The sequence below is a fragment of the Rhinopithecus roxellana genome, chromosome 2, assembly GCF_007565055.1.
Source record: "Rhinopithecus roxellana isolate Shanxi Qingling chromosome 2, ASM756505v1, whole genome shotgun sequence".
NCBI classification, from domain to species: Eukaryota; Metazoa; Chordata; class Mammalia; order Primates; family Cercopithecidae; genus Rhinopithecus; species Rhinopithecus roxellana.
In genome coordinates, this window is record NC_044550.1 from 129,068,958 (window position 1) to 129,092,080 (window position 23,123).

The 23,123-nt window shown below is 40.7% G+C and overlaps 1 protein-coding gene across 4 annotated transcripts in view; it reads left to right on the forward strand.

Annotated features, from left to right (window-relative positions):
- CORIN (corin, serine peptidase) overlaps positions 1-23,123 on the forward strand; it is a 272,512-nt gene that overhangs the window by 245,577 nt on the left and 3,812 nt on the right. For all 4 annotated transcript variants that reach the window (XM_030919664.1, XM_030919673.1, XM_030919678.1 and 1 more), the window contains 2 exons: positions 18,671-18,942; positions 21,859-21,992. In XM_030919664.1, coding sequence (XP_030775524.1) covers positions 18,671-18,942; positions 21,859-21,992 — 406 coding nt within the window. The remainder of the gene's footprint in view (positions 1-18,670; positions 18,943-21,858; positions 21,993-23,123) is intronic.

Below are 23,123 nucleotides of genomic sequence, written 5' to 3' on the forward strand. Positions count from 1 at the left end.
AACTTTTGGGAACTTCTAATTTATGCCATACTCCCTTTTGGAGCCATCAGTTACAGCAATTAATGGGATTTACTTAATATCCTGATCCCATAATTTGGCAAGGCCTAGAGTGACCCATTGGTATATTTTAATTTATATTTACGGGAATATATAAATTCCCTCAGCCTGTCTCTTTTAATTATATTTATGGGAAAATAAAGACAAGTTTGTTTTGCTCTGCTATGAAGAGGTAGATAAAAATCCCAAATGAAAATTTAAAACCATGAGATGGTTGACCAGATCAAGCCCCATATGTCCTAGTGACAATTTGCTTTCAAAAGTTCTAAGGAAGAAAGACTGACTTTCATGGGGTAATTTAGCAAGCAATTTTCCTGTTTTCTTCCACTTCTAAAAGACTTAAGAATGAACTTCCTAGGCTGGCACACAGCTAGTAATGGTCAGAAACATCTGATTCCTCTCCAGGAAACCCACGTGATAAACTGTCCTCCCACTACATGACCACAACCCATACTCCTGCCACGTCACGCATGTCTTGATTTCCTCTGCACGAGCTCTTCAATCCAACAAGATTTTTGGTTGGTGGCTGCACTTTGTCCCCTGGTGTCTCAGTCCAAAGAGTCTCCTTCTCGCCTCTTTTCTTTTTCTTTCTCTTTTCATTTTTTTCTTTTTTGAGATGGAGTCTTGCTCTGTCACCAGGCTGGAGTGCAGTGGCACGATCTTAGCTCTCTGCAAGCTCTGCCTCCCAGATTCACGCCATTCTCCTGCCTCAGCCTCCTGAGTAAGTGGGACTACAGGCGCCCGCCACCACGCCCAGCTAATTTTTTGTATTTTTAGTAGAGATGGGGTTTCACCGTGTTAGCCAGGATGGTTTTGATCTCCTGACCTTGTGATCCACCCGCCTCAGGCCTCCCAAAGTGCTGCGATTACAGGCATGAGCCACCGTGCCCAGCCCTTGCCTCCTTTCTTTCCCTCAGCTTACCTGGTTCCCTGGGCTCATCACTTCAGTCTTTTCACCAGGACCTTTCTTTTTCTTTTCTTTTCTTTCTTTTCTTTCTTGTTTTTTTTTGATGGAGTTTCACTCTTACTGCCCAGGTTGGGGTGAAATGGCACAATGTCGGCTCACTGAAACCTCTGCCTCCCAGGTTCAAGCCATTCTCCTGCCTCAGCCTCCCAAGTAGCTGGGATTACAGGCGCCTGCCACCATGCTCAGCTAATTTTGTATTTTTAGTAGAGACAGCATTTCACCACGTTGGTCAGGCTGGTCTCGAACTCCTGACCTCAAGTGATCTACCCACCTCAGCCTCCCAAAGTGCTGGGATTATAGGCGTGAGCCACCACGCCCAGTCCACATTTTCTAATCCTATGTCTATGCTCTTCAGAACTGAGGGAGAGTATTACTGAAGAATGCAGATTCCTGCCATGCCTGACTTTCAACATCAGTTGGACCCTTAATATTACTCAATAATCTTCCACCTATTTCTAAACAGCTCCCTCTCCTATACCCCACAGAACAAAATCCTTGTTTTCACTTGCCCGCCTGCCCTGATCTGGCAGTCTTTTAATACACTGAGAAAAGGAAGTGAGAAGTTTGGTCTGACTTTTTATTACTGAGCTCATGCTGTGTCCTTCTGCTTACTTCTTTATCTTCTAGGAGTGTATGAACTGTGCCAGTCATTCACAATTTGTTTTTCTATTCCATCTACTCTAAGGATTTGGCCTATTCCCATCAGTAGTAATGTCCACTAAAAGAAAAATTTTCCATTTTAGATCTATACCTCCCATGGGGTGCTGTTTCTCAGCATCACTAGGCAGTGAGCAAGTGTGACCTTAAAAATCCCTAGGTGACTCTGACCTTACCTCAGACTCCCCACTGCCCTGCCCTCTATGAAAATGTTTTCTGTCACCCTCCCCTCTCCACTGGAAAATGTCTGGGTCTAGGATATAGCTAACAGTTGGCCTAACATGCAATCCCATTGTTTTGGTGGCTTTCAGAAATTTGGAACTCTCTTGTTTCAAATTGTTGTAGTTACTTGCCTGTGTCTTTCGGTCTTGTCACTCCTTAGTCATGTATGTTGCATCTGCACCTGAACACCTGACCCATGTTGGAGAATATCATACACCTGTCTGCTAACTGAGGTCACATAAAATATGTGATCATGATTCCCAAATGAGCATGTAACACAATCAGACACTTTCAATATACTTCCACAGTAAAGTCACTCTTCTACTCTGATTGTGAATAGACAACTATTTCACAGCTTATTCTCTGTCCCCAAATCTTTGTCATCCTTTACTGATCTCACCTTATACTTCATGAATAAAATAGATGCCATCACGTCTTTCACCTTGTCTCAACCCCAATTCCAACAAATCACCAGCCTCTTTGGCCACATTCACTGCTTTCCCTTGAGTATGGTGGACGACATATCTTTGCTCCTATTTTAAAACAAGCATATCCCCTTTCATCTTTTCAAAGACTTTACTCTTAAAGTCATCATTTCTATTTTGCATCATTAATTTATCTTTTTTTGCTGGATCACTCCCTTCAGCAGCCATGCCATGCCTTAATATCACAAACCCCATTCCTTTGAATTCATATCTCTCTTCATCTGTTGCTCCATTCCAGCCACTATTCACAGAAAAACTCCTAAAAGAGTTTCCTGCAATCACTGTCTACACCGCTCCATGTCCCACATTCTCTTCAACTCACTCTGGTTGGGTTCTTATCAAGATCATTACAGAAGTGACACTTGTTAAAATCTCTAATAACTTCCATCTTGCCAAATCCAATGATGTATTTTCAGTTTTCAACCCACTGGAACTCTCTCCAGTATTTTATCACTACATCCTTCTTGAAATACTTTCACTTTTCTTCTAAAATAACAAAAATCTTCTTGTTTTCTTCATATGTCAGTGACCACTCTTTTTCTCTTTATTCAGCTCCTCCTTTTTTAGGCTACTGAATGCTTTAGTTCCCTAGTACCAAATTCTTGGCTTTCTTGTATGTCTGGAGTCACTCATCTCATCACGTGGTTTATATACTAGTTCTGATTTGAACAAATACTTGTTCATATTTGAAAAATATGAATATAAAGTATGTGAATAGCAATATGAATATCATACTTGAATATCAAATATATGAAATATTTGTTCATAACTTTTAAATTTATATCTCCAGCCCAGCCCAGATTTCCACCCAATCACCACTACCCACCAACTTCACATGAATACATTTAACTGTGAAGATGTTCATTTGAACATGTAATAAACATCTTACTTTACATGACCCAAACAAATCTATTTATTTCTCACTTCTCCCACTGAACAAATAATTGTTGCTTCACAAACTTCCCCTATCTCAGTAAAAGACATCATCCATCAGTTCGCTAAGATGCCAAACCTAGGAGTCATCCTTAATTCTTCTCACATTTACTTTATCAGTAAATTCTGTAGAATCTTATTCCAAAAAAGTGGAAGCCAACCACCTCTCCCATCTTAATGCTATAACCCTACTCCAAGCCACCATCATCTCACTTCTGGACTACTTATTTCCTAGGGCTGCCAAAACAAAGTATCACAAGCTGAGTGATTTGAGCCATACAGTTCTGGAGGCTAGAAGTTCAGGATCAAGGTACTGGCAAGGTTTGTGCTGTGAGAGAGAATGCCTGTTGCCTAGATCCTGGTGGTTTCCTGGCAATGTTTGGTATTCCTTGGCCTGTAGAAGCAGGACCATACTGTCTGCCTTCCTCTTCAGATAGTGTTCTCCTTGTTTGCCTGCCGGTGTGATATAGGATGTGGATTAGTCATATTGGATTCAAGCCCATCCTAATGAGGCAACCTCCATAAAGTCCCTATTTCCTAATAAAGTTATATTATAATATGCTAGGAGTTACAACTTCAACATATAGATTTTAGAGGGATACAACCAGTCCATAATGATTACTGAAACAGTTTCCTGTTTGGCTTATTTTGACTACTCTCTTGTTCCCTTACTACCTATTATTCACACAGTGAGATAGTGAACTTTCTAAAATGTAAATCACACCATGTCACTCCCCTGCTTAAAACCTTACATTGGCTTCCCTTTATAACAAGAATAAAATCTTCTCATTGGAGCCTATTAAGATCTAGTCCCACCACTTTGACTGCATCTCCTTCTAGTCTCCTATCACTCATTGGGCTCCAACCTTTCTAGCTTTCATTCAGCTCCTGAAATCCTCTAAATTCATTCCTGCTTCAGGACCTTTGTACTTGCTGTTTCTGCAGTTTGGAATACTTTCATAGAGTCATAAAACTACTTTCTTTCCATTGTTCAAGTCTCAATTTGAGTGTCACTTTCTCAAAGACCTTCCCTAACCAACCTAGCCAAAGCAATTGCGCCGTCAAATCTTCTGTTACATTACCATATATGTTTTTACTTCTAAGTGCCTTAGATAATCTTATTAGTTTATGTACCTTTTTTTTTTTTTTACTATCTAGTTTAGTATAATGAAAACTCTATGAAGACATGAACTCCACCTGCCTTCCTCATTCTTGAATTTTTATTTCTTTCAGCATGGCATACAGCAGCCACTCAACAAATATTTGTTAGTTGACAAGTCAGCCTCTTTTTGGTGTTGCTTAGTAATTGTATCTGTAGTCATTTCAGTATGTGGAGTTGTAATTTGTCTGAAACTAGAAATGTTAACTCATCTACAGAGGGTCAGTGATCTCTCACCAGCTCCTCCCATGCCTTAGACCACACATCAATTCACCATTTCCAATGTATTAAGCAACTGTATGTTTTCATCACATAGGTTAATCATCTGGGTATTGTCTGAAGATTATTCTCCTTGAATATAGAAATTGGAGGTAAAGGGCCAAGTGTGGTGGCTCACGCCTGTAATCCCAGCACTTTGGGAGGCTGAGGCGAGTGGATCACCTGAAGTCAGGAGTTCGAGACCAGCCTAGCCAACGTGGTGAAACCCCATCTCTACTGAAAATAGAAAAAATTAGCCGGGCGTGGTGGTGGGCGCCTGTAATCCCAGCTACTCTGGAGGCTGAGGCAGAAAAATCACTTGAACCCAGGAGGTGGAAGTGGTTGCAGTGAGCCGAGATCATGCCATTGCACTCCAGCCTGGGCAACAAGAGCAAAACTCTGTCTCAAAACAACAACAAAAAAAGAAATTGGAGGTAAAGTAAGCTTCAAATGGTTCTGCTCTGTCTTACTTATCTACAAACATTTAAATTATCTGTTAAAGACAACAATTTTCCTCTTTTCTTGTTCTATTTTGCACATCATTTTGACAAGAAGCCATTTTTATTTTTCCCATTTTGTTTCTTTTTAGACAAAGTCCTGCTCATTCAATAAGTAAGACTTTTGGACAATTACTTTGGTTTCATGCCATTCTTTTATGGTAGACTTCAAAGCTCTGAGATTTTTTTTTTGAGATGGAGTCTTGCTCTGCTGCCCAGGCTGGAGTGCAATGGTACAGTCTCGGCTCACTGCAACCTCTGTCTCCCAGGTTCAAGTGATTCTCCTGCCTCAGCCTCCCAAGTAGCTGGGACTAAAGGCACGTGCCACCACATCCGGCTAATTTTTGCATTTTTAGTAGAGACAGGGTTTCACTATGTTAGCCAGTCTTGAACTCCTGACCTCATGATCCGACCACCTTAGCCTCCCAAAAATGCTGGGATTACAGGTGTAAGCCACTGCTCTTGCCTGCTCTGAGATCTTTATGTAGTCACATTTACTGTTCAGCTGATTCTTCATTTTCTTACATACTGCAATTTTTTGTGATGGTAGTATCACAATTTGGCACTTAAACTCTTCCAACTTTGTTGAGCCATGACTGCTTTAAGAATCTCTAGACATATTATCATAGCTTTTCCCCCAAAACATTCTGAAACCCGATTCTTGAAAGTCTAGAATATGTATGTGACTAGGCCCTTCTCTTGCATTTTTTGGAACTTGGCATAACAGAATTGTTCATTTCCTGTAATTTTATCACTGATGGCTAGCTTTCTATCATATTTGAGGGATACATTCAGGAAAGAGCACACATCTTCCTCCTATCTGTCACCTTATCACTCACAAGAGTCTCCATCCATCCTATATGCTTTCCCTCCTGTGCCCAATACCTTAATCCTTTTTGATCCCTGTGGACCCTTGTCTTTGTTTCAGAGAAGTTTAGTTGTAAGGATGTGGTGTATAAGGTTCAAAGGACCAGCAATTTAGTCTATTACCATCACTTGCTGTCTCTGTGACTTCATGTGAGTTGCTCATCTCCTCTGAGTCATTGATTTTTCTTCTCTAAAATGGAACAATGAATCCCTATTTACATCTCACAGTTGGTGTGAGGATCATTTGGAATAAAGTGTGTAGAAACACTTGGAAAACTATTGAGATTGTATCCTATTGAGACACCCAGGCTGCCAATCTAGTTTGCTTGTTGTATCAATTTTTAAATTTTTAGGCAGCATTTAAAACCACAGATACTTTGCATAAAATCCAGAACTTTGGCTTTCCTTAGACAATTGGAAGGTCAGGTTCCACTGAGCATTCCAACATGACAACAATTTTCTGGAGCTGAGAGGCGGATGGCCCTCGGGATGGGTAGGGCTTGTGATGTGACAGTCTGTACTTACTGAATTTCCCCCAGCCACTTCATACATTTACTTTGAAGTCTCTATTCTAAAGTCTATTCACCAGATTTATAGTTGAAATCTACCAAAGGTACAAAGAGGAGCTGGTACTATATCTGCTGAAACTATTCCAAAAAATTCAAAAAGAGGTACTCCTCCCTAACTCATTTTATGAGGCCAGCATCATCTTGATATGAAAACCTGGCAGAGATACAACTAAAGAAGAAAACTTCAGGCCAATATCCCTGATAAACATTGATGCATAAATCCTCAATAAAATACTGGCAAACCGAATCCAACAGCACATTAAAAAGCTTTTCTACCACCATCAAGTAGGCTTTATCCCCGGGATGCAATGCTGGTTCAATATAAAAAGAACTAGGCAAAAGCCACATGATTATCTCAATAGACACACAAAAGGCCTTTAATAAAATTCAGCATCCCTTCATATTAAAAACTCTCAATAAACTAAGTATTGAAGGAACATCCCTCAAATAATAAGAGCCACTTATGACAGACTTGCTGCCAATATCATGCTGAATCGGCAAAAACTGGAAGCATTCCCCTTGGAAACCAGCACAAGACAAGGATGGTTTCCAGAAGAAGACTGGATGAAGACAGAGGGCATCCTAGAAGACAAGGATGCCCTCTCTTACCACTCCTATTCAACACAGTATTGGAAGTTTTGGCCAGGGCAATCAGCCAAGAGAAAAAAAGAAGTGATAGTCAGATGGGAAGAGAGGAAATCAAATTATCTTTGTTTGCAGATGACATTATCCTATATCTAGAAAACCCCATTGTCTCAACCCAAAAGCTTCTTAAACTGATAAGCAACTTTAGCAAAGTCTCAGGATACAAAATCAGTGTGCAAAAATTGCTAGCATTTTTATACACCAATAACAGGCAAGCACAGAGCCAAATCATGAATGAACTCCCATTCACAATTGCTACAAATAGAATAAAATACCTAAGAATACAGCTAACAAGGGAAGTGAAGACCTCTTCAAAGAGAACTACAAACCACTGTTTAAGGAAATCAGAGAGGACACAAACAAATGGAAAAAAATTCCATGCTCATCAATGGGAAGAATAAATATTGTGAAAATGGTCACACTGCTCAAAGTAATTTATAGATTCATTGCTATTTCCATTAAACTACCATTGCCATTCTTCACAGAATTAGAAAAAACTATTTTAAAATTCATATGAAACCAAAAAAGAGCCCAAATAGCCAGGGCAATCCTAAGCAAAAAGAACAAAGCTAGAGGCATCACCCTATCCAACTTCAAACTATACTACAATTCTACAGTAACCAAAACAGCATGGTACTGTACAAGAACAGTCACATAGACGAGTGGAACAGAATAGAGAACCCAGAAATAAGGCCACACACCTACAACCATCTGATCTTCAACAAACATGACAAAAACAAGCAATGGAGAAAATATTTCCTGTTTAATAAATGGTGCTGGGAGAACTGGCTAGCCTTATGCAGAAATTTGAAACTAGACCCCTTCTTTATACCTTATACAAAAATTAACTCAAGATGGATTAAAGACTTAGATGTAAAACCCAAAACTATAAAAACCCTAGAAGAAAACCTAGGGAATACCATTCAGGACATAGGCACAGGCAAAGATTACATGACTAAAATACCGAAAGCAATTGCAACAAAAGGAAACATTGACAAATGAGATCTAATTAAACTAAACAGTTTCTGCACAGCAAAAGAAGCTATCATCAGATTGAATAGACCATCTACAGAATGAGGAAAAAAATGCAATTTATTTATCTGACAAAGGTTTAGTATCTAGAGTCTATGAGGAACTTAAACAAATTTACAAGAGAAAAAAAAAACCCTATTAAAAAGTGGGCAAAGGACATGAACAGACACTTCTCAAAAGAAGACATTCATGTGGCCAACAAACATATGAAAAAAAGCTCAACATCACTGATCATTACAGAAATGTAAATCAAAACCACAATGAGATACCATTTCACAACAGTCAGAATGGCAATTTTTAAAAAGCCAAGAAACAACAGACGCTGGCAAGACTGTGAAGGAAAAGGGATGCTTTTACACCATTGGTGGGAGTGTAAATTAATCCAACCATTGTAGAAGACAGTGTGGCAATTTCTCAAAGATCTAGAAGCAAAAATACCATTTGACCCAGCAATCCCATTACTGTGTATATACCCAAAGGAATATAAGTCACTCTATTATAAAGATACATGCATGCATATGTTCATTGCAGCACTATTAACAATAACAATGACATAGAATCAACCCAAATGCCCATCAATGATAGACTGGATAAAGAAAATGTGGTACATATACACCATGGAATACTATGCAGCCATAAAATGGAATGAGATCATGTCCTTTGCAGGGACACGAATGAAGCTGGAAGCCTTATCCTCAGCAAACTAACACAGGAACGGAAAACCAAACACCGCATGTTCTCACTGATAAGTGGGATCTGAATGATGAGAACACATGGACACACGGTGGGGAGACAACACACACTGGGGCCTGTTGGGGTGGGGATGGGGGAGGAAGAGCATCAGGGAGAATAGCTAATGGATGCTGGACTTAATACCTAGGTGATGGGTTGTTCTGTGCAGCAAACCACCATGGCACACGTTTACCTATGTAACAAACCTGCACTTGCTGCACATGTATCCCGGAACTTAAAATAAAAGTTGAAGAAAAAAAATCTTTTTACCTTGCCTGTTACAGAAAATTTTAAAAAATATCAAGGATAGCCGGGTGTAGTGGCTTACACCTGTAATCCCAGCACATTGGAAGGCTGAGGTGGGTGGATCACCCAAGGTCAGGAGTTCAAGACCAGATTGGCCAACATGGTGAAACCCTGTCTCTACTAAAAATACAAAAATTAGCCAGGCGTGGTGGCTGGTGCCTGTAATCCCAGCTACTCAGGAGGCTGAGGCAGGAGAATCGCTTGAACACCTGAGGCAAAGGTTGCAGTGAGCTGAGATCGCGTGATTGCACTTCACTGTGTGACAAGAGTGAAACTCCATCTCTAAAAATATAATTAAAAAAATAATAAAAATGAAATGCCAAGGGCAGAGCACAATATTAAAAGTAAGAGATTCCTAAAGTTTGTAGAACAGCAATGATGCAATAATGTGGTATTTCTTTATTTAGTGTTCATTTGGTAACTTTCAGATGATCTCCAAATCACCACTTAGCTATGCTATTTCTGGAATAAGTCTTGTAAAATAGAGAAATTTCTATCGTAGGTGTTAATTATAATATTACCTTTATTAAACAGGAAAAATATTAAATATAAGATATTCTAAGCAAAGTCAGAGAGGCTGAGAGAAGGAAAATTTTTCACTCCTAAGAAAAGATAAAGATAGAAACCTTTAAATTTGACTAGCTGAACTGAGTGAAAAATTTCATGTCTAAACTAGAGCTGAGTGTGGCAAATTGCAAACCAAAGGGACTGATTTTTGCCTCCAGAGACATTGTGTCTGCAATTCTAAATAAATTCCTCTGGATGCTATAGTGTCTCTGACATATGTAAGTAGCTGAGTTTTTTTTTTTTCTCTCTCTCTAGAGTTAATAATTGAAGAATTGAAAGTTGAAATCATACAAGCTCAATATTGTCTATAAAGTGCATTTATTATTAAAACAATATTGTAAACATGAAGCAAGTTAGACACTAAATGTGATTTCAAGGAATAAAATACTATCCACAGTGAGAACAAAGAACAAGTTGTTTTAACATCTTCCTCAGTTGTTTTCCCTGGGATTGGTGGATTCTCACCTGGCTTCACCTTGGCCTGCTTCCTTCCTCTCACAGTCTGAAGTTCTTTGCACAAACTTCTTTAAGGATGTGCCAGCTCTCCTTGCTGCTGCTTTGAGGCTTGACAGCCCAATGGCAAGTAATTCCCTTTAAACTGAAGATTTTCAGCCACTATACTTGGCTTTTTTTCTTGGTAGCCTAATTTAACCCCCCCACCCAATTTTTTTTTGGAGATGGAGTTTTGATCTTATCGCCCAGGCTGGAGTGCAATGGCCGATCTCAGCTCACTGCAACCTCCACCTCCCAGGTTCAAGTGATTCTTATGCCTCAGCCTCCTGAGTAGCTGGGATTACTGGCGCCTGCCACCACACCTAGCTAATTTTTGTATTTTTTGTAGAGACAGGGTTTTGCCATGTTGGCCAGGCTGGCCTTGAACTCCTGACCTCAGGTGAGCCGCCCTCCTCAGCCTCCCAAAGTAATCTTATTACAGGTGTGAACCACGGCACCCGGCCGTAATTTAACTCTTTTTACTAAAACAGTCTTATGATCAGAGTGTGTTTCCATGTGTTTCTCCAATGGTACTTCTTTCTTTCTTTTTTCTTTTTTTCTCTGTTTTATTTTTTTTGAGAGAAGTCTAGCCCTGTCGCCCAGGCTGGAGTGCAGTGGCATGATCTCAGCTCACTGCAACCTCCACCTCCAGGGTTCAAGTGATTTTCCTGCCTCAGCCTCCTGAGTAGCTGGGACTATAGATGCGCACAACCACATCCAGCTAATTTGTACTTTAGAATTGATATTAAACTCATGTGGCATTCATGTAGGCTGAAATTATCCTCCTTCTTTTTGCTTCTACCCAGACACAGGGCTATCTTTGTCATTACTCCTGACTCCTTCTTCTTAGTATTTGCTTGATGTAACAATCACCATGTGTGTACATCTGCTTCAACCCGGGAAACTCTTTCAAACAATAGGTTGGGTTTTTTTCTTGTTTTGTTTTTGGTTTCTGCCATACCCGGGGTGATAGGAGGGAAGACATTAAAAAAGACATTATTTTTCACTATATACTCATAACAAAAAGAAGAAAAGAACACTGTCATCACTGAATATGAAAAAGTATGTGAATTTCCTATGGGCATTTTTTTTCTTTTGGTGGATATTAATACCATAAAGACAGTAGCTTGTGTAACAAGAGACTACTGGATACAAATTAATGTTTAGCAGTTTTATTGACACTAATTTTTTATAATTAGAATTACATTAATCTCAATATGGTAATTAAGTCCAGAATTTTGATGTTATTCAATTTTGTTACAAATAATTTGGAATGTTCGATTACTCAAAATACTGCTTATGATTTAAGCATGTGGATGAATGTTTTTCACAACCAAAACTTAGTAACGCTATTCAAGGGCAAGAAGCTATTAAATAGACAGAAATTTGAAGTCAATTATTGCGTGATTTCAGGTGTCTGAAACAATAGAATCTCAAGTACATATTGAACTTCTCAAATGGTCATGCACTCATTACTGTGGAGTAAAAAAGGAAGGAATGAGAGAAGGGAGGAACGGAAGGAAGAAAGAAGGAAAAAAAAGAAGGAAAAAGGAAAGAAAGAAAGAAGTAAAAGAAAGAAGAGAAAAAGGAAGGGAAAGGAAAGGAAAAAGGAAAGGAAAGGAAAGAAAGAGAAAGAAAAGCATGTTCTTTTAGTGACAGCTTTATGTAATGAAAAATTATTCTTCTGGGCTGGACTTGGTGGCTTACACCTGTAATCCTAGCACTTTGGGAGGCCCAAGGAGGGAGGATTGCTTGAGCTCAGGAGTTCAAGACCAGCTTGGGCAACATAGCAAAACCTCATCTTTACTAAAACTCCAAAAAAATTTAGCCAGATATGGTGATGTGTGCCTGTAGTCTCAGCTACTTGGTGGGACACTGAGGCCAGTGGATCTCTTGAGCCTGGGAGGTTGAGGCTGCAGTGAGCTGTCATCATGCCACTGCACTCCAACCTGGGTGACAGAGTGAGACCCTGTCTCAAGGAAAGTAAAAAAAAAAAAAAAAAAGAAAAAAATTATTCTGTAACATTATCTTGTAATGCTCATGTGATAGTACTACCTGCATTTTAATCTAGTTGTTTATTTAATTGTCTATCTTCACTCAATTATAATGTTTGTATAGGCAGGGATCATGCTTTTCTTGCTTATTCTTGTAATCCCTAACACCATGCTTGCCATAGAGAAATTGCCATGTATCTCTACCTCTTTATTCACTGAATGATGTCCGTTCCCCTGATATCCCTGAAATTATTGTTTTTTGTTTTTTTTTAATGGAAAAAGGATAACATGCATGACTATATAGGGGGGTCTGTTGGTAGAGTCTGGCCCAAGTATCCAACAATACTAAAAACCAAGCGAGTTCCTAACTTGGCTCCTCCTTCCTAACTCTCTTGAAATCTCAGCCTTTCGAATCTTTGTCATATTGATGGTAAAGAAAGGCATGCCAAGAAAAGAAGGGGTGTGGGTGGGGTTTTGCCTAAGATTTCCTAGAGAGCTCTTAAAAATACTGACTCATGGGGGGGCGGAGCAAGATGGCCGAATAGGAACAGCTCCAGTCTCCAACTCCCAGCGCGAGCGACACAGAAGACCGGTGATTTCTGCATTTTCAACTGAGGTACTGGGGTCTTCTCACTAGGGAGTGCCGGACAATCGGTGCTGGTCAGCTGCTGCAGCCTGACCAGCGAGAGCTGAAGCAGGGCGAGGCATCGCCTCACCTGGAAAGCGCAAGGGGGAAGGGAATCCCTTTTCCTAGCCAGGGGAACTGAGACACACAACACCTGGAAAATGGGGTAACTCCCACCCCAATACTGCGCTTTAAGCAAACGGGCACACCAGAAGAATATATCCCTCACCCTGGCCGGGAGGGTCCCACGGCCACGGAGCCTCCCTCATTGTTAACACAGCAGTCTGCGGCGATCTAACCACAAGGCAGCAGCGAGGCTGGGGGAGGGGCGCCCGCCATTGCTGAGGCTTAAGTAGGTAAACAAAGCCGCTGGGAAACTCGAACTCGGTGGAGCTCACAGCAGCTCAAGGAAACCTGCCTGTCTCTATAGACTCCACCTCTGGGGGCAGGGCTCAGCTAAAAAAACAACAGGGGAAGCAGCAGAGGCCTGAGCAGACGCGAACGACACTGTCTGACAGCTTTGAAGAGAGCAGTGGATCTCCCAACACGGAGGTTGAGATCTGAGAACAGACAGACTGACTGCTCAAGTGGGTCACTGATCCCTGAGTAGCCTAACTGGGAGACATCCCCCACTAGGGGCAGACTGACACCCCACACCTCACACGGTGGAGTACACCCCTGAGAGGGAGCTTCCAAAGTAAGAATCAGACAGGTACACTCGCTGTTCAGCAATATTCTATCTTCTGCAACCTCTGCTGCTCATACCCAGGCAAACAGGGTCTGGAGTGGACCTCAAGCAGTCTCCAACAGACCTATAGCTGAGGGTCCTGACTGTCAGAAGGAAAACTATCAAACAGGAAGGACACCTATACCAAAACCCCATCAGTACGTCACCATCATCAAAGACCAGAGACAGATAAAACCACAAAGATGGGGAAAAAGCAGGGCAGAAAAGCTGGAAATTCAAAAAATAAGAGCGCATCTCCCCCTGCAAAGGAGCGCAGCCCATCGCCAGCAACGGATCAAAGCTTGTCAGAGAATGACTTGGACGAGAGGAGAGAAGAAGGCTTCAGTCCATCAAACTTCTCAGAGCTAAAGGAGGAATTACGTACCCAGCGCAAAGAAACTAAAAATCTTGAAAAAAGAGTGGAAGAATTGACAGCTAGAATAATTAATGCAGAGAAGGTCATAAACGAAATGACAGAGATGAAAACCATGACACGAGAAATACGTGACAAATGCACAAGCTTCAGTAACCAACTCGATCAACTGGAAGAAAGAGTATCAGCGATTGAGGATCAAATGAATGAAATGAAGCGAGAAGAGAAACCAAAAGAAAAAAGAAGAAAAAGAAATGAACAAAGCCTATAAGAAGTATGGGATTATGTAAAAAGACCAAATCTACGTCTGATTGGGGTGCCTGAAAGTGAGGGGGAAAATGGAACCAAGTTGGAAAACACTCTTCAGGATATCATCCAGGAGAACTTCCCCAACCTAGTATGGCAGGCCAACATTCAAATTCAGGAAATACAGAGAACGCCACAAAGATACTCTTTGAGAAGAGCAACTCCAAGACACATAATTGCCAGATTCACCAAAGTTGAAATGAAGGAAACAATCTTAAGGGCAGCCAGAGAGAAAGGTCGGGTTACCCACAAAGGGAAGCCCATCAGACTAACAGCAGATCTCTCGGCAGAAACTCTACAAGCCAGAAGAGAGTGGGGGCCAATATTCAACGTTCTTAAAGAAAAGAATTTTCAACCCAGAATTTCATATCCAGCCAAACTAAGTTTCATAAATGAAGGAGAAATAAAATCCTTTACAGATAAGCAAATGCTTAGAGATTTTGTCACCACAAGGCCTGCCTTACAAGAGACCGTGAAGGAAGCCCTAAACATGGAAAGGAACAACCGGTACCAGCCATTGCAAAAACATGCCAAAATATAAAGACCGTCGAGGCTGGGAAGAAACTGCATCAACTAACGAGCAAAATAACCAGTTAATATCACAATGGCAGGATCAAGTTCACACATAACAATATTAACCTTAAATGTTAATGGACTAAATGCTCCAATTAAAAGACACAGACTGGCAAACTGGATAAAGCGTCAAGAGCCATCAGTCTGCTGTATTCAGGAGACCCATCTCACATGCAGAGACATACATAGGCTCAAAATAAAGGGATGGAGGAAGATCTACCAAGCAAATGGAGAACAAAAAAAAGCAGGGGTTGCAATCCTTGTCTCTGATAAAACAGACTTTAAACCATCAAAGATCAAAAGAGACAAAGAAGGCCATTACATAATGGTAAAGGGATCAATTCAACAGGAAGAGCTAACTCTCCTAAATATATATGCACCCAATACAGGAGCACCCAGATTCATAAAGCAAGTCCTTAGAGACTTACAAAGAGACTTAGACTCCCATACAATAATAATGGGAGACTTCAACACTCCGCTGTCAACATTAGACAGATCAACGAGACAGAAAGTTAACAAGGATATCCAGGAATTGAACTCATCTCTGCACCAAGCGGACCTAATAGACATCTACAGAACTCTCCACCCCAAATCAACAGAATATACATTCTTCTCAGCACCACATCGCACTTATTCCAAAATTGACCACATAATTGGAAGTAAAGCACTCCTCAGCAAATGTAAAAGAACAGAAATTATAACAAACTGTCTCTCAGACCACAGTGCAATCAAACTAGAACTAGAACTCAGTTAGAACGGCAATCATTAAAAAATCAGCAAACAACAGTTGTTGGAGAGGATGTGGAGAAATAGGAACACTTTTACACTGTTGGTGGGATTGTAAACTAGTTCATCCATTATGGGAAACAGTATGGCAATTCCTCAAGGATCTAGAACTAGATGTACCATATGACCCAGCCATCCCACTACTGGGTATATACCCAAAGGATTATAAATTATTCTACTACAAAGACACATGCACACATATGTTTATTGCAGCACTATTCACAATAGCAAAGAGTTGGAATCAACCCAAATGTCCATCAGTGACAGACTGGATTAAGAAAATGTGGCACATATACACCATGGAATACTATGCAGCCATAAAAAAGGATGAGTTTGCATCCTTTGTAGGGACATGGATGCAGCTGGAAACCATCATTCTTAGCAAACTATCACAAGAAGAGAAAACCAAACACTGCATGTTCTCACTCATAGGTGGGAACTGAACAATGAGATCACTTGGACTTGGGAAGGGGAACATCACACACTGGGGCCTATCATGGGGAGCGGGGAGGAGGGAGGGATTGCATTGGGGAGTTATACATGATATAAATGATGAATTGATGGGTGCTGACGAGTTGATGGGTGCAGCACACCAACATGGCAGAAATATACATAGGTAACAAACCTGCACGTCATGCACATGTACCCTAGAACTTAAAGTATAATAAAAAAATAAATAAATAAAATAAAATAAAAAGGATTAAAAAAAAAATACTGACTCACAGGCCCCACCCAGCCCATGAGCTTCTGTTTCTATTGATATTGAATGATGTCCAGAGAATCACTATTTTAAAGGCTCCCATACGATTCAGTGTTCAGCCTGGGTTGAAAAACAATTGATCTAGCTAGTCAAATCAACCTGCTTTAGTTGATTTGATCACAAGCTCCCAAATAGGAACAGTGGTGGTGTGGCTGACTCACATTATCAGAGTATAAAGGAGTGCCCACAATTAAAGCTCTACCCTTGCCCCAACACTGTGGTCCAATAAATGTCAACATTTTTGATCCTGGCCATTCTGGTGAAGGAGAGCCTGGGAGTGAAGGAAGGGATGGAGGGAGTAATGAAGAACAAACCCTGCCTTTGTGGTTAGAGTCAAAAACATTCATTGAGCCATCATTAAATAGGTACTTGTTGAGGACCTACTATAGGCCAGGTACCAAGCCCTGTGACTACACTAGTGAAAAACACCAGCCAAATCCCTGCCTTCACAGAGATAACTATATTCTAGGGGCCAAGACATAGAAGAGACAAATGGTTATATCAATGTCATTGATATCAATGGATAGTATGAGAAGAAAATTAAAGCAGTATCAAGTAGAGTGAAGGGGACAGAGTAAGGGTGAGACAGGTTGGTTGGGAAAACAGCTCTGAGCAGATGATGTCTGAGTTGAGACCTGGATGAAGAGAAGGAGTAAAGATAAGACCGATGTGAGAGCTGGGGGAACATCAAGGGAAATAGCTCCTGAGTTGAGGATGCTCTTGGCATGTTCAAAATTAGCAACAAAGTCCTTGGGGTGAGAATGAGCATATGGTGTAGGGCCTCAGAAGCCAGGGATGGGAGTCTAGGGTTTGTCTCAAGTGTGATACAAAGCTTTTGGAGAATAGTGAGCAGAAGATGGATTGATCTAATTATATTTTTAAAATATTGCTCTGATTGATATAGGGGATATAGTCAATACATATCCTGATAGTAAGGAAAATGAATTATAGGGACTAAGATTAGAAGAAGGACCATGATTTGGGAGGCCATTGCATGGTCCAAGTAGTCGAGAGTAGCTTAGATTAGGATTGTAGCCATGGAGGAGGGAGAAACAGTAAGATGTGGGTTATATTTGAAAGTAGGAGTGGCGAAGACTTGCTGACACATTCAGTGTTGGGTGTAAGAAAAAGAGAAAATTCACCTGGGCTGGTTATAGTATTAAGTTACTGTAAACTGAATCCTGAAGGCTTAAATACTGTGAGATACATAGTGAGCCCTCAATAAATGTTGGCTATGATCAAATATCCAACTGAGAGTGTTAAATAGACCATTGACCATTAAGTCTGCAGCTCAGGGAAAGGATAGAGCTGGAGATACACATTTGGGAGTCACCAGGGTATGGTGGGATTTAAAACCACTGGGCTAGATGAAATCAAGGGTGTGAGAATATAAAGCTGAGAGTGAAGTTCCAGAGCATTTCAACATGTGGAGACTGAGAGCCAAAGAGGAGAACCCAGAGGAGAAGGCTGAGAGGGAAGGCCCATGAGATTGGAAGAAATTTTGGAGCATGGCAAGACCTCGAAGTCAAGTGAAGAAAGTATTTTAAGGTGGGAATCGACTAAAATATTGTTGACAAGTATTCAAAAACAGTGGAGTATGAGAATGACCATTGGAGGTTGTGGGTGACCTTTTTAAGCTCTGAGCTGGAAATCTGTAGGGGGTTCCTCTGGCATTTCTTCAAGTCACTTGCTCTTTCTTGGAGGAATGTCTTAATCTTGGCTTGTTTTTCTTTTTCACTTTTCCTCTTGCCCCTCTCTCTTCTACATAGCTTTTCATTATCTTACTCATTCTATGAAGCAAGTAACTAACTCTGCTTACCTTTAAAACTGAAGAAGTTTTATGTTAAAGACTAGCCCCATTCAGGAATCATGAGCTAAGCTTTCTGCAACAATAATACTTATTTATGAACCACTCAGGCTATTATATAAATGCCACTTACATGAATACATTGAGAAGTGGGCATGAAAATGGCCATTATTTACATAAATAAAATGTTTTAATTTTAATTTAAAATTACATGTGAATTTCACATGATAAACTGGAGTTTAAGATGCCAATAGCTCTTGAATTATAATTTTAGGAGAGAGAATGCTGCAGTTTGGAAAGTGGTGCTTGGCATCAACAATCTAGACCATCCATCAGTGTTCATGCAGACACGCTTTGTGAAGACCATCATCCTGCATCCCCGCTACAGTCGAGCAGTGGTGGACTATGACATCAGCATCATTGAGCTAAATGAAGACATCAGTGAGACTGGCTACGTCCGGCCTGTCTGCTTGCCCAGCCCGGAGCAGTGGCTAGAGCCTGACACGTACTGCTATATCACAGGCTGGGGCCACATGGGCAATAAAAGTAAGCCAGTGTATTAGTCCATTCTCATGTTGCTATAAGCACATACCTGTGATTGGGTAATTTATAAAAGAAAGAGGTTTAATTGAGTCACAGTTCTGCAGGGCTGGGGAGGCCTCAGGAAACACAGTCATGGTGGAAGGGGAAGCAAACATGTCCTTCTTCACATGGCAGCAGCAAGGGGAACTACCAAGCAAAAGGGGGAAAAGCCCCTTATAAAACCATCAGACCTCATGAGAACTCACTATCAAGAGAGTAACTGTCCCCCATGTTTGAATTATCTCCCACCAGATCCCTCCCATTACACGTGGAGATTATGGGAACTACAATTCAAGATGAGATTTGGGTGGGAACACAGCCAAACCATATCAGCCAGGATCTTCAGGAGCCTGAGAAACACTGTGTTCCTCAGTTGGAGGCTGAGGTGGGAGGATTTCTTGAGCCTGCAAGGTGGAGTCTGCAGTGAGCCGAGATCTCACCACTGCCTGAGTGACAGAATGAGACCCAGTACCTAGAACCAAAAACTAGGTAGCTTTTGGCCATAATTTCCCATTTTCTCTTACAAAAAGCCACAAATGGTAAATACTTAGCGATGTATCACACTTCATTTGCTGTGCAAATCATAGATAGACATTAATAATGAACCATGGCATTTAAAATGGTCAAGCTCAAATGCAGTCTCAAAAAATCCCACTCCACACCTCAGAATCTCTCTCCAGGGAGCTACTATAAATGTTTTGGAGCTTCCTTGTGGCAGGAGGAGACCTGCCACAACTGTGCTTTGGACTGTCTCTAACTGCCTGCAGATAGCCCAATGATAGAGACAGTCACTGGGAATCTGCAGTCAAGTTGCAGGGTCATATCTCCAATTTTATGTTATGATTTGGTCTTGTGTGTATTACATCTGTAATACAACCTATAAGTCCTTCAAGAAAGCATATTGATTTGCTATTTGACTATTTCAATTGATTAAAATAGTTTGGCTGTGTAGATGACTTAAACATATAAAACACATGGAAATTAAAAATGTGTACTATGTACTTACTCTCAGCCCCTACAATGGACTCTCTCATTCAGTTTTACCTAATTTAGAATAATGATTGTTTGTTTGTTTGTTTTTGAGACAGAGTCTCGCTCTGTCGCCCAGGCTGGAATGCAGTGGCATGATCTTGGCTCACTGCAACCTCTACCTCCCAGGTTCAAGTGATTCTCCTGCCTCAGCCTCCCAAGTAACTGGGATTACAGGCATGCGCCATGATGCCCGGCTAATTTTTTTTTTTTTTTTTTTTTTTGTATTTTTAGTAGAGACAGAGTTTTGCCATGTTGGCCAAGCTAGTCTCAAACTCCTGACATCAGGTGATCCACCCACTTGAGACTTAAACAAACAAACAAACAGAAAACTCTAAGTAGTGCCTACTCTGCCCATATCAAGTATAATGCCATGGCTTTCAAGAATGATAATGTATATTGGCATTCTGTTATTGGCCTTAGAAATTGTATATTTGAAAGAATTTTTTTCTTAAAATTTAGTCAGATAAGTTTTGAGTTACATTGTTTCATCAATTACAGAATGGAAAGGAAATTCAATAGGCAGAAGTCAATGACTTTTTTAAAAAAACTCACATGTAACAATCCTCCGACAATATCCATATTGAACTCGGAGCGAAACTGCAATGTAATGCACACTCCACACATGTAGTATAGCATGAATTGAGCCCAGGAGTTCGAGACCAACCTGGGCAACATGGTGAAACTCTGTTTGTACAAAAAAAAAATTAGCTTGGCATGGTGGTGTGTGCCTGTAGTCCCAGCTACTTGGGAGGCTGAGGTGGGAGGATTTCTTGAGCCTGGAAGGTGGAGTCTCCAGTGAGCCAAGATTTCATCACTGCCTGGGTGACAGAATGAGATCCTGTCTGAAAAAAAGGCAAAATTCTGCTGAATTCAGTAAGAAAGACCTGGTTGATCTGACTATACAACTTTCAAGCCTATAAAATGGAAAAAAAAAAAAAAAATAGCAACTGCCTAACTCACCAGAGTGTTGTAAAGATTAAAGACAATGAGACCCACTAGTGCCCAAAAAATGTTAGCTATTTTTTTTTTATTCTTTAGACAACCTATGAAACATCCACTGCCTGCATCACATTGATTTTCCTAAAAATGGCTCTTTCTTCCTATAAGGTATCCAGTGATGCTTCACCATCACTGTTTAAAAGAAGAACAGTGTGTATAATTTTGCAGAATGGCTAAACAGTGAAAGATTCACACTGCCTTGCTGCAAGAAATCCATTGTCGTTCTTCAAGAACTTTCAAGCAAGATGGAATTCACCTATTCTCTCTGTCAATACCAAGGGATGGCTTTGAGCTTTTCCACATCTCTCTGTCATATCCTCTAGGATTAGAGGTTCTTACCTCAAGTAATGGCTGCTGGGGCACATATTGAGACATAGTCTTTTCATCAAGAATAGGACAACCCTTCTCTGTTAGATTGAACAGGTTTTCTCTATTTTAGCAGAGCAGGACTATCATGCTGAGTTGACGCTGAGCTGGCAGCCTCCTATCTAGCAGCCAGCAGAGCTCTGGCTTGATTGTTTCATTTTCTTTGTAGTAGCTATTGTTTTTGTTATAGCATATGCTAAGGATGAACCAACTTACTTAACCAGTCTGGGCCTCGGTTTCCCCGTTAATAAAATAAAGGAGTTTCACTGAATAATTGCTATGAACACTTCTAACTAGAAAATTCTGATTCCAAACCAGCCGTGTCTTTAAAATGACATTTCAAGTAAAGAATATGCCTCTCTTGATATAAACATACTTATATTTGCATTTCATATTTGGCTAGCCTTACTAGCCTCACTTTTGAGTCATTTTACCAACATATGTATATTCTTTTTTTTTTTTTTTTTTTTTTTTCAAATTCAGTGCCTTTTAAGCTGCAAGAGGGAGAAGTCCGCATTATTCCTCTGGAACAGTGTCAGTCCTACTTTGACATGAAGACCATTACCACTCGGATGATATGTGCTGGCTATGAGTCTGGCACAGTTGATTCATGCATGGTAAGTTGCTTTCTGGTTACCAAGGAGATTCATTTCAACAGTAACTTCAGTGGATTCCCATAAATTCATTATTACTCACGTACGGCCCTTTGGAAATATTTTTTGAAAATTGTTTGTTGCCAAATGTTTAATTATGTACAGCACATTTTCCTGCAGCTGGTACACAATTCTCGTAATTACACCCATCCTCTTTATTCAGGGTGCCTTCTACTGTCTCATCTACTGTATGGGGAACATCACCCTTGGTCAGCAACAGGAGAGAAACAATTTTTCCTGTTCATCTCATTCAACCATTTTAGTGGTTAGGACAAATGAGGTTCTAAGAGGAGCTAGTAGTAACCATGGCTTCCACCTGGCTGCCCCGGGAAGCAGGGTAGGCATGAAAGGACATTGTCAGTCATTGGGGTGACAGCATTAAGACACACATCAACACCCCAACTTCCAGGGTGTGAGACAGGACTAACTCTGTCTCAGGGGTCATCACACTGGTGGTGTCTGGGCCCTCACTTGATTGCCAGCATGTCCTCAAATGTCACTGAACTCAACCTTTAGATACTCAGGATTCATGGCCATGAGAGTTTGTAGAACATATTAACGTAACAGTGTAGAGCCTTTTTATTTTTACTTAACAGACACTCATCGAACATTATACTGGACTGGTTCCCAGGAAAGGAGGGAAAAGTGCGAGTGCTCAAATAAGCTTGTAACAAAAACTGGGGAAGACAGTTATTATACTATGCTGCTGTGAAGCACCTTTGTTATTTTACTGCTTTGGAGTAATTTGCTCCCTACAGTTTAGTAATGAAGAAAAGATACAACAGTGCTCTTAAGTACTAGCTCAATGTAAATACATTATATTTTTGATGATTCATTTTAGAATGGAAAAATCAGGGTATTGAAAATGGCCCTGTGGTTATTGCTTAGACAGTTGTCATGGGAAAGACGGAGCAGACAGCTCCCTTGGCGTTTCGCTGAGACCACCCTCCTTTCTGCCTCATGGCCTCACGTCATCCTGCTGAGGTGGATGGTGGTAAAGGAATCCCTCCCTTCTCTACAGGAGGACTGGATTTGAATTCCCAGGCCCAAAATAAAGTGTTGTAGGAGGCAGCATGATGTGGGTGTGGGGCACAG